The sequence below is a fragment of the Gastrolobium bilobum genome, unplaced genomic scaffold (assembly GCF_033153095.1).
Source record: "Gastrolobium bilobum isolate Gb01-03AN ecotype WA unplaced genomic scaffold, APGP_CSIRO_Gbil_v1 utg25027, whole genome shotgun sequence".
NCBI classification, from domain to species: domain Eukaryota; kingdom Viridiplantae; phylum Streptophyta; class Magnoliopsida; order Fabales; family Fabaceae; genus Gastrolobium; species Gastrolobium bilobum.
The window spans coordinates 73,269-86,282 of NW_026899751.1; the positions used below are offsets into that span (position 1 = coordinate 73,269).

Here is a 13,014-nt window from a genome sequence, read left to right on the forward strand (position 1 = left end):
CTAGATGGATACAGATATTGCTCCTGGTCAAGCTAATGTTTTAAAGGACACAACAATGGTTGATGAGGCTGGTAATGTTGCTACGAATGCCGTTGGTGTAGGAGCTATTATGACGATTTGACCTTTTTTTCTTTTCCTTTTCATCTTTCATTTCTTGTATCATAGTCTATATTTATTTTTTATTCCTGACAATATGGTTTGTACCTCTTTGAAATGTTTATGCATAAGCACAATTTCTATATTTTATTTCAGTTTAATATTATTTCTAACTTGCTTTATATACAATAGTCATATGATATTACTAGCTTTCATCATATATGATCATCATTGTGTACCTTTAGTTTTGATGTCGCCTTTCAAGATGTGCGAGATGATTTGTTCCTTTCATTTCAAGGGCCAATGTTCAAGCCTTAGGTACTCATTTGTGGGTTCACCCTGTAAACAAACATTCATTTCATGCCTAAGGTTAAGGCCTTAGGTACTAATTTTGTGGGTTCAAGCCCGACAAACCAGCATTTATTTCACTTCTATGGTTTAAGCCTTAGGTTCATAATCTAAGGTTCAGGCCTTAGATTAGCGTTCAAGTCTTCAGAGCTTTCATTCATTTTGGCCTACGGTTCAGGCTTTAGGCACTAAGTTAGGATCTTGGCTCCTAATCATTGTTCATTTCAGGCAAGATGTCAAAGATCATTCTTGTTCATGCGAGATCACTTTTCTGTTCATATCTTGCTTTTCATCATTCTTGAAATCCTACAACTTTTCATGGATTTCGTAATAGAGACATAAAATAGTAAAAAAGATTCATTTCATAATTTCAACATACGTCATATAAAAAAACAATTGTATCAACTATAAAATTTCCTTAGTTTGTCTCATTCCTTCTTCGCGGAATGGTCAATCCAGGTAAGGTTTCCAGGTTATACACCCCATTATCAGTTTTCTTTATAATGCGATATGGTCCTTCCCAATTTACTGTGAGTTTTCCTTATCACGAATTTCTATTTCCAATGTTAGCTCTTCTTAGGATCAAATCTTATTTTTCAAATTTTCGCGAGATAACCTTCTGATTATACTTGCTGAGGTCCTCTATTTTAAGGCCACTTCTATTATGTGTTCCATTTCCCTGATCTCGTCAACTATATCTCAGTTATGGAGAAGTTCTTGATTATTGATTTCTTTGTTTGAGTGCTATCTATCCATGTTGTTCCCTTATTTCTACATGGATCATAGCTTCACTTTCATACACCATTTTGAAAGGTGTTTCACCTTTTGTGGAATGCAGAGTTTTTCTATAGCCACAAAGAATGTAGTCTACATGGTCAAGCCATTCACCTTTGGCCTCTTCTAATCTTCTTTCAAGTCCCCTCTTTAGCATTTTGTTTGCAGCTTCTACTTGGTCGTTAGTTTGTGGATATTCTACCGAGTGTTTCACTTGGAGTTCCTTCAATATTTCATTGAATTTTCTGTCCATAAATTGAGTCCCATTGTCAGTTATGATGGTGTGGGGGACGTTAAACCTTCAAACAATCTTCTTATAGAAGAACCTTCTAACTTTGTTTGCCGAGATGGTGGCTAGAGGTTCTTTCTCGATCAATATATTTTGTAAAATAGTAATGACCACAATCAACCATTTTAGTCCTCTCGTTGCATTTGGAAATGGTCCCAGTAAATCCATTCCCTATTGGTAAAATGGCCATGGGGAAGATAAAGAAGATAACTTCTTAGGTGGAGTATAATGGATATCAGTATATTTTGGACATTTGATACAATGTTGCACATGGATTTTAGCATATTCTTCAAGTTTAGGCCAAAAGTATCCAGCACAGAGGAGATTGTGAGATAATGATTTCCCTCTAGTAAGATGCACATTTATTCCTTCATGGACTTTGGTAATTGCAAATTGAGCTTTATACTGCGTCAAGCATTTGGGCAGAGGGGTGGAAAACCTTTTTCGATAGAGTAGACCATTTATAATGGTGTAGTAATAAGAGTTTCTGATCAATTTTTTTGAGATTTGTTCATCTCGCAAAAGTGTTTCATGCTTAAGATATGCCTTAATTGAGGAGATCCATGTTGGTTCTTCTTCACCTTCTTCTATTTCTTCTTCCAATATGGGGGTTGAACTAGTTGAGGGTAAAGCCTTGCATTTGGAGATGGCCATTATCATGCTTGGATGGGGAACATTTTTTTGAATCACTGATCTATTATTCCCTGGATTGTTGGTGCTAACCAATTTTGACAAGATATTTGCCCTAGCATTTTTTCACGCATGATATTTTCAAATTTCACTTATTCAAAAGTTAGTATTAGAAATTTTACCTTTTCAATATACTTGGCCATTAATGCTTCTTTCGCTTGATATGTTCCTTGAACTTGCGAGATGGCTAATTAGGAATCGCTCTTTACTAAGGCTTTTGTGACTCCAAAATCTTTAGTCATTGCCAATCCCACAATCACTGCTTTATATTCAACTTGATTGTAGGATGCTTTAAATTCAAATTTGATGGAATGTTCAACCGAGACACATTGTGGGTTCTCCATAATAATTCCTGAACCATTTCCCTTGGTGTTTGAGGATCCATCCACATAAACTATTCATTCATCATTCAATTCAATATTGTCATGGTGGATCATCCCGACCACAAAGTCAGTGAGAACTTGAGCCTTGATCGCTTGTCTTGGTTCATAGAAAATATCATATTTTGAAAGCTCAACATACCAAGTTATCATTCTACCTGCAAGGTCAGGTTTTCGCAGGATTTGTCGAATTGGCTGGTTTGTTCGTACCTTTATCTGATGCCCCTGAAACTAATGTCTTAACTTACAAAATGTCATAACTAATACAAAGGCTACCTTTTCAATCTGCTGATATCGCGATTCAGGTTTGTAGCGTTTTGATCACAAAACAAACAGGTTGTTGATTCCTTTATCAAAACTAAATTTATTGCTTCAGAATTCATAGCGAGATAAAGGATTATAGGTTCTTCTAGATCTGGCTTCACTAAGTTTGGTGGAATGGTGAGATACTTCTTGATCATGGCGAAGGCCATTTCATATTCCTGACTCCATTCAAAGGAAGCTTATTTTCTTAGGAGTCTGAAGATAGGTAAAGACTTTTGAGCTGATGCTAACATAAATCTTGTTAGTGTTGTGATTCTTCCTGTCTATTGTTGTACTTCCTTTATGTTTCTTGGGCTGGTCTTATCCAATATTGCTTTGCATTTGTCTAGATTGCCTCAATACCTTTATGTGTCAACATAAAGCCCAACATTTCCCTACTAGTACTCTGAATGAACACTTTGTAGGATTAAGTCGCATGTTGTATTTTTGCAACTATTGAAATACCTTATCAAGATCTTCAGTATGTCGCTGGGTTTCAACTATTTTTACAATCATGTCATCAATGTATACTTCTAACATGGGACATATTCGTTCACTAAAAACTTTATTTATCATCCTTTAGTATGTAGCACTAGCATTCTTCAAGCAAAACGTCATCATGGTATACTAATAAGTTGCTTTATCCATTATGAAAGTTGTGTTTTCTTCATCAGGCTTATGCATAACGATTTGACCCTGAGAAGGCATCCATAAAGAATAGAATATGATAATCTGACAAATTATCAACTAATTTATTGATATTGGGTAATGGGTATGAGTCCTTTCGGCAAAATTTGTTAAGATCTGTGTAGTTAACACATATCCTCCATTTCTCATTTTCCTTTTTCACTAGGACTACATTGGAAAGCGAAGTGGAATAATTTATCTCCCCAATGAATCATGCTTCCCGAAGTTTTCTAACTTTATCATCAATATTTTTTTGTTTTTTAGAGTAATCTTACTTTTTTCTGAGCCAATGGCTAGGCTTTTAGATCTAAGGAAAGATGATGACAAGAAAAAGTTGGATCAATACCTAGCATGTCGGCATGTCTAGGCAAAAAGATCTTTATTTTTTAAAAGGATTTCAATTATCCTTTATTTTTCTTCTTTTAGGCATATACCACCCAATCTTAGTAGTATTCTCAGTTTGAGGGCCAACCTATATTCTTCTAATTCCCTGTCTAGTTGAGGATGAACATCTTACAGCTCTTCACATACATCGTACTCATTCATATTAATGGATGCTTTCCCTTTTTTATTAGCTCCGAGATGATATCTCAGTGTTGGTTCTGTATTTAATTTTAGACTAACATTATAGCAACTTCATGCTAGTCTCTAGTCACCTCTTACTGTCGCTACCCTCCCTTAGGGGTCTTTAAACTTATTAAGTAAATGTGGCATATCAATAATTTCCCCAAGGCCATATATAGATTGTCTACCAATAATAACATTATAAGCAGATGGGCAATCAATAACGTAAAAGTGTACCTTGGTGATCTTTGCTTTAGGGAGGATGTTAAAGGTCACTTGTAGTTCAATTGTTCCTTCTGCCTTTACACATTCTCCTGAGAATCAAAGAAGGTCAATTTGACAAGGCATTATTTGTTCCTCTAGGATATTCAATCCTTTGAAAGCTTATGTTGGTCTCCTTCGCAGCCACTAGCAAGAATTATTTCGTTCCCTAAGTGATGACCAATAGCGCAAGTGCACGCATCAAGTAATAAATAGAAGTGTTATGCCTAGATTATCATTCCCTCGGAGAAAGTATTGCTAAATTGAATTTCAAGTTGTATCAGAGAATAAAATGAATGAGTTAAACAATATTGAATTATTTTGGTTGCACGTTCCCAAGTATCAAAGTGGTGTTAAGACTATGACAAATGGTTCAATTTAACTTAAAACAGTTCATTGGGTCGTTATATATTTCAAATTCCTCCTAGTTAAAGGAGGAACGACAAATCACTGAACAAATAGTTTTATGGTGTGAAATATTCTAAAGATAAATGCAAAAATTAAATTGAGGAAGTTCAAGAAACAATACAGGTGAAATGATATACGAAACAATAATTAAAAGAAAAGGAATGGATGCACTGATCCACTGTTAAACCCACTATAATCTAGAATCAGGACCTTGTCCAATTTACATGTTCAAGTCTCTTTCATTACCAATGCTAATTCCTCAAGCTCTTGTGCTAAAATGATATACGAAATCCCATATTCCTATGGCAACTTCATTCCCAACAATTACTCAAAACAAAACCTTTAGCGAACAAGGTGGTTCCTTATTCCTAAGATAACCAGTGAAAGTGTTTCTACACTCTTCACCTTCCTTCTAATGTTCAACAGTCTGGAATCTCTTTCTTATAGAAATTTATTTCTCAGATTATGTTCAATTTCTATTGATATAAGATATTAAAGCAATAAACTATAGAAATCCATTAGATTCAGTAACAGAGATTCAATTACAGAGATTTAACATCTTTACAGATTATCCATTCCAAAAGAAAATTAGCTCATGCTCAAAGATGGATGAAAATACAAACAAAATCTTCTCAATCTGAACTCCAATAGACCCGATATACAGATTAAAGGAGACGAAGCAGAAAGAAAAGAAATTACAGACTCAAAATAGCGATACTAAAATCAGAGACTCGATACAACAGTAGCAGAAAGATAAAAATGGAGACTTGATGAAGAGTTGCTCGTGTGAAGTCTTGATGAAGAAAAGAGAAGACAATGGTGTTATTCCAGAAAAAGCTTGCTGTTTTTTCCTTCATTTGATCTTTTATTTATAGGATAGGGAAGACAATGACATTCTTGTGATTATCTCAGGTCATTCCCTACGTTGTTGGATTGAGGATGTCTCCTCTTTTCTAATCTGACGAAGGAGAATGCTTGAAGTTGATGATAAGGGTTGAGCTGTCCTCTTACTTCTGTTTCCCAAAGCTGATTCTCTGACTCATAGATGCGTCCAACAATATTCTTTGCTCTACTGATGTTCCTATTATACTAGGATGACAACTTTCAAAGTGGAGACAACAGAACACTCTTCTATGTCCTCCTCATCGTCATGAAATTTTATTGCTTTCATCATGTTAAACTTGACATCCTCATCGTTGACTCTCATGATGAGTTCACCCTTCTGAACATTAAAAAGTGTTCCACCAGTTGCTAGGAAAGGTCTTCCTAGTATGATAGGAATGTCAACATTTCCTTCGTAGTCCAAGATGATGAAGTCTGCAGGAAATATAAGTTTATCAACTTTAACTAGCAGGTGTTCCACCTTTCCTTCTAGTTTAACAAGAGATCTGTTAGCCATCTGTAATGATACGGTGGTGGGCGTTGCAGGACCTATAGCTAATTGCTTGAAAACATATGAAGGCATTATATTGATGTTTGCTCCTAAATCATATAGAGCACGTCCTTGGTAGGTGTTCCTTATAATACATGGAATAATATAACTTCCACGATCTTTCAACTTTAGTGGAAGTTTAGTCATATACTTGTAACTTTCTTGGGTCAATGCCACAGTTTCATACTTTTTCATACGTCTTTTCTTTGACAGAACGTCCTTTATAAATTTGACGTATGTTGGCATCTGCTCCAAGGCTTCTCTACCAAGGGAATGTTGAAGTGAAGTTGTTTAAAGAGATTCAAAAAATTTCCAAATTGTTTCAGTATCCCCAGGCGATGTACTTGGTGGTCTTAAGCTAAGAGAAGCTGTAATTTTCCTAAGCTGGGTCTGATGTTCCTTACAATAGCATCATTCCATGTCATGATTCCCTCATATAATTTTCTATGGAACTGAAGCATTGTTCTTCCTTGGGGAACAGAGCATTTGGTTATCTTGGTATATTCTGATCATAATCTCCATTGTTCCACCCATTATTTTGCTGAGTTTTCTATTGCTACTGATGAAGTATCTCTGATTTCTATGTGGTCTCTAAGAATGATTATAGTTTTGATCTCTCTGTTCAGAGTTACCATAGCTTTGATTTTTGTTCCTTCCAGCATAATTGTTGTTCTCCCTCTGATAGTTATTGATGTTCCTGCCATTGTAATTTTCTACATAACACATTGGTTTAGTGTGTGGACGGTCAAATGATATGTGGGTTTCTCCATAGACATGACAACGTTCAACTACAGGTGCAGTGACCTGGGCAATCTGACCTGGGCAATCTCCACAGACAAGACAAGGTTCAAACTCTTAATCTCGTTAATCAAGCTGCCAGTTGTGCTTCTATGGAAGTCTGACCATCCAACTCCAAAATTCCTGGTCTTTTTGTTGGAATGACCCTCTCAGGTGGCCACTAAAGGCATCTGTTAGCAACATTTTCTATGATATCATAACGATCATCATATGGATCTTTAAAGAATTTACCTCTCGAGGAAAAATCTAGATGTCACTGAGATGTATAGTCTATACCTTTATAGAAGGTTTGGAGAACTCTCCATCCTTCTACTCAATGGTTAGGATATTTCTTCATCATGTCCTTGTATTGTTCTCATGCCTCGTACAAATTTTCATCATGGAACACGCGGAAGTTGGACAACTTTGCGCTTACTTCTACAATGCAAGACATGGGAAGGAACCTTTCTACAAATTTGTTAGTGAAAAGAAAATATGGTTGAACAATCACATAAGAGGGGGGTGAATTGTGTGTAACTTCTTTTACAAGAAACAATAAAAAACAATATCCATTTTCAAAGATCTTCAACCAAAGTGAAATTTAAAGAATATAAACCTTTTTCCTAACCCAAAAATAGAATTAAAATATATCATATAACATGTAATTCAGAGGATTAATAGTGGAATCAAAAAGAGAAGGGAAAATAGAAGAAAAACAATGTAATTGTATACCACTTTCAAGAAAACATTCAAAAATAAAATCAATCTAAAAACTATCAATTCCTCTACCTTAAAAGGATTCAATATAACATATATAATCCAAAAAATGAGTTATATGCATTGAAATCAAAGAGATAAGGTAAAGTAAGAATCACACTAAGATTTATCCTGGTTCACTGTCTGACCACTTAAGAGCTACATCCAAACTGAGATCGATCATCCACTATCATCAAACTTCCAACCGATGCTTGAAAATATCAATTTACAAGAGGAATTTTACAAGTCTATGATCACACCTTAATCACACCTAACCTAATACCCTTTGGATCACTCCACTTGAGTTCAATCAAATACAACAATCAAATTCATCCAAACAGATGTAGGGTAATTGTTGTTCAATTTAGCAATTAATTATATTAATCACACAAATACGCAAGTGCACGTATCAACAAGTAATAAAGTGGATGTGTGAGTCCAAGTATCGATCCCACAGAGATTAAATAAAGCTACGGCTCTGAGTGAAGTAATAGAAGTAACAATAATGATTTTTGATTAACTAATGACTAACTTAACAACTAAGAAATAAAATAAGCTAAAACTACTAATTAACTAAGAAAATGCAGTCAAGAATATAAGTTCTCAAGTATTCAAAAGTAGATTGGGATCAATTTCTCCATTATTGCAGATTCACCAGAATGCAGTTACAATGCTACAATAATCATCCAATCAGTAATCAGAACACTAATGCATTCAAGGGCTCTCACCAACAATACATGTATACTAGTTCCCATATCTTTATGGTCAACATAGTTATAAATCTTTAAGTTCAGGGTGATTTTATGGTGTGAATGATCTCTCTACCCACAATTAACCAATTTTACTTAGTTATACCACAATATTTAATAACTTTCAGAGTTCATCTATATCTCTATAGCCCAAACCCTAAGTATCTTGCAGCTCTCTCTCGATGAATCAACAAGATTAAAGACAATGTAAACACTTTATTAAACAACTAAAAGACAATCATGTAACAAAGTTTAGGCAAACTGATTACATCATAATAAGGATACTTTATCACCTAATCCTAAAAAATTAACTCATACTTGAATGGAAAGAAACAACAAAGAAAGAATAAAATTCCTTAGATCTAAGATAAGAAAAATAGGGATGTTGTTGTAGCTCTGCTCTCGCAGCAACCATGGGCTCCGCCATCATCCACCGTATCTCAGTCGCCGAAATAGTGTAGAAAGTTATCGAATTCAATGATCTCTCTATTGAACCCTAGCTCCTCTCCTTGATTCGCTGGATCTCTCTCAACAAACCCTCAAATTCTATCTAAGTGTTTCCCCCGCTTTCTCTCTCTAACTGCTCTGAGATATATGTTTCAATCCTTGTATGAACCTTCGCAACCTCTTTAATGTGTGTAAGCTTCCTCTTTTTATAGATTCTGATGAATTGGGCTCCAATCAGGTCTTCAAATCCACTACAAGTCATGTTCAAATCTGCTCTAGGTGTGATTGAAGATACTGCTCTATTTTGCTGCAGATATGATCCTAAGACAGAGCATGGTGCTGCTGCATATCTTCTTCAAATCTTTCCAAATATACTTCAGATCTGATTTGAATCTATAGGAGATTCAGTTCTGATTTGTTGAAGACTTGATGAGGATTTGTTGAAGATTTGTGAGTGATTATTCTGAACAGGTCACTTGCTTGTGCGCTAAGAAGCTTCCCTCCATTAAGTTGGGCTTGGGTCCAACAGCTAGCTGGTGTTGATGTCAATCAAACACACTGCTTACCTCAGCCCTAATGCTACAGATCTGCTTTCCAAAGCTACAACTCTGACCTGCAATAAAATAACAAAGGAAATAAATGGCTCTAACATTCTAATTATCTTCAAATATCCACACTTTACATATTTCTCATTCAAATCATGAAAATATAGAATTCATGCAATAATAATGTAAAATCAAAAGAATTATGCACAATTATGACACCAAAACATCACATATAAGCCTAAAAACAACTCTCCATCAGAGAGTTATCAGTAGTCTCCCCACATTCAGAATTCTCAAAAAGATCAAAAAAAGATTAAAAATTGATAAAGTAATTGAGCTTTTTTTCAAGGATAAGCAAAACTAAACCAAATGGAGTTTCAATTCAAATTCTCTGTGTTCTGGTGTTTTTCAGTGTTACTCTTATGTTCAGAACCCTTAAAAAGTGTTTATATAGGTGCCCTATTGAGATAATAGTCATTTATAGTTGTTGGACATCTAATTATTTGAATTACTTAAGCTTTAAGTCACTTATAACAGATAGTAATCAATTACTTTTTGTGATGTAATCAATTACTTGTTCAAAGATTTCAGATAATCTATTACTTTTCATTAGGTAATCGATTACTTTCAAAAAGTATTCGATATTTCATATCAGAAACAAATATTTCTGCTGATTTTTTTATCCAAATGATTTCTAAATGGTTTCTAGTGACTTCTAGCATATGTATGATCATGTCTCACACTTATATAACAACTCTCCATATGATCTTGTATGCATGATCAAAGCATATATGTCACTTATGCATGAGTTTATTGCCTATTAATGCAATCTTCAAGTTAAAGCTTAATAAATTCAATACTAGACTTCCTAAGACTCGAAATAACTTTACAAACAGTATAAGCATTGATTCTTCTTTGTCTTCATACTTCGAGTCTTCTATTCCTTCTTTAAACTTGAAAATTTTGACTTCTAGGTTTACTTTGCACATTTGAGTAGCCTTATCAATTTTGCACTTTGCTTTGGTCTTCTAGTACTATTTGTGTCTTGTTGCATTGCCTTCCATATTGTTCTTCCATGTTGAACTTGATAGTGATTTGTAATCATCAAAACTTAACTTTTAAGGTCTTGGAAACCTATGGTTCAACAATTAGAAAGTTCTTCCCACAAATGTATAGAACCATGAGGAAGGGGTTTCAACCAGTTCTTGGCTTTTGAACCTAGAGAATGAGGGAGCAACCTTATTCTCAGCCCATCTTTTGTAATACCATATGCTCTAAAATTAACACAGATATCCATAAAATTAGTGAGGTGGGCGTATGGATCTTCACTTGGAAGTCCAATGAAAACTCTAGTGTCCCTAATCATGTTAAACATGATAAGTTTAAGCTCAAAGTTTGGGGCTATAACTGGAGGAAGTATAACTCTAGTGTCCGTAGGTGGTTGTGGGGGTGGTGGTCTTCCTTCATCTTCATTTTCATGGTTCTCAGCCATATCTCTTTCTTTCTCTATTTTCCTTAGAATCCTTCTTCTATAGTGGAGAGTGCGTTCAGGTTCAAGATCAAAGATAGTTCTTTTAGGATCAGATGAATAATCAAGCAAACTAGGAGATAAACTTATAAACCAAAGTACCACAAAATCATATTAACAGTTAAACAAACAAATGAATCAATAAATATGGAATAAAAAGAATAATAAAAGAATGAACAATAAATGAACACAACTTAAAATATGGCACTTATCAAAATACTATCCCCGGTAATAATGCCAAAAACTTGTTGGCCTCCTTCACATTCACCAAGAAGAATTATTTTGTTCCCTAAGTGATGACCAATAGCGAAAGTCGAATCAAGTAATAAATGTGAGTGTTATGCCCAGATTATTGTTCCCTCGGAGAAAGTATTGCTAAATTGAATTCAAAGCTGTATTAAAGAATAAAAAGAATGAGTTAAATAATATTGCACTATTCTGGTTGCACGTTCCTAAGTATCACAGTGGCATTCCCGCTATGACAAATAGTTTAGTTTAACTTAAAACAATTCCCCGCGTTGTTATATATTTCAAATCCTTCATAGTTAAAGGAAGAACAACAAATCATTGGAACAAATAGTTCTGTGGTGTAAAATATTCTAAAGATAAATGCAGAAATTAAATTGAGCAAGTTCAAGAAAACACACAGGTAAAATGATAGACGGAATGACAGTTAAAATAAAATAAATAGATGCAAAAATAGTATACAAAATCTCACATTCCTATGGTAACTTCGTTCCCAACAATTAATCAGAATAGAAACTTTAGCGAACGAGGTGGTTTCATATTCCTAGGGCAACCGGTTAAAGTATTTCCACACTCATCACCTTCCTCTTATTGTTCAACAATATGAAATATCTTCCTTATAGAAGTTCCTTTCTTAGATTATGTTCAATTTCCATTGATACAAGATATTAAAGCACTAAACAACAGAAATCCATTAGATTCAATTACAGAGATTTAACGACTTTACAAATTATCCATTCTTAAAGAAAATTAGCTCATGCTCAAAGACATGATTGAAAATACAAACAAAATCTTCTCCATTTGCAATCTTATAGACCCGATATACATATTGAAGGAGACGAAGCAAAAAGAAAAGAAATCATAGACTCTAAATAACGATAGTAAAAACAGAGACTCAATACATCAGTAGAAGAAAGATAAAAATGGAGACTTGAGGAAGCGTTGATCGTGTGGAGTCTTGATGAAGAAGAGAAAAGACAAGGGTATTTTTCTAGAAAATGCTTGCTACTTTTGCCATCGTTTGATCTCCTATTTATAGGATGGGGAAGATAGTGTAATTCTTGTGATTATCTAAGGTCGTTCCCAACGTTGTTGGATTGAGGACGTCTCCTCTTTTCTAATCTGATGAAGAAGAATGCTTAAAGTTGATGATAAGGGCTGAGGTGTCCTTTTTAGTAGGTGCTTTTTGGTGGTCCTTGCCAAAATGTAAAAAGCAACATTTAGTGGAATCAAAAAAGTAAAGGGTTATGTTTATCTCATTTTACATGAGATAAACAACTTTCCTACAAACACAAAAAGGTATTGGGTCTCACCACTCTTTTTTCTCTCTCTCCTCTTACCTGTGGGTCCCACTTATAATTTTATTTCTACAACATAAGATAACTTTTTTCCTACAACATAAGAAAAGTATTTCGTAAAAGTAAAAGCCAGCTCATCTCTCTTTTCTCTCTCTTTTTTCCCTACTTTTCTACGTTTATAGTTTTTTCGTAAAAAAAGTCAATATTTATTGCATTTACTACAATATTTATAATATTAAAGTACCAATAGGGACAGAACGATTGGCGTTCCGCAGCAAGAACACCTTGGATGGGAACAAAATTTTGTCCCATCAGCTTCCCAAAATATAATGTCGACAAAACTACCATTATCAATGAAAACTCTTTTAACTTGCATGTTGGCTATGTAAGTTGATATGACCAAAGGATTATCATGTTCTGCCACTATATCGCCATA

The 13,014-nt window shown here is 34.5% G+C and overlaps 1 protein-coding gene across 1 annotated transcript; it reads right to left on the reverse strand.

The window, feature by feature from the left end:
• Positions 1–5,884: 5,884 nt before the first annotated feature.
• Positions 5,885–6,427, reverse strand: LOC133293223 (uncharacterized). Its single transcript, XM_061491759.1, has one exon. The coding sequence runs from the start codon at positions 6,425–6,427 to the stop codon at positions 5,885–5,887; it is 543 nt and encodes a 180-aa protein (XP_061347743.1).
• Positions 6,428–13,014: the final 6,587 nt, after the last annotated feature.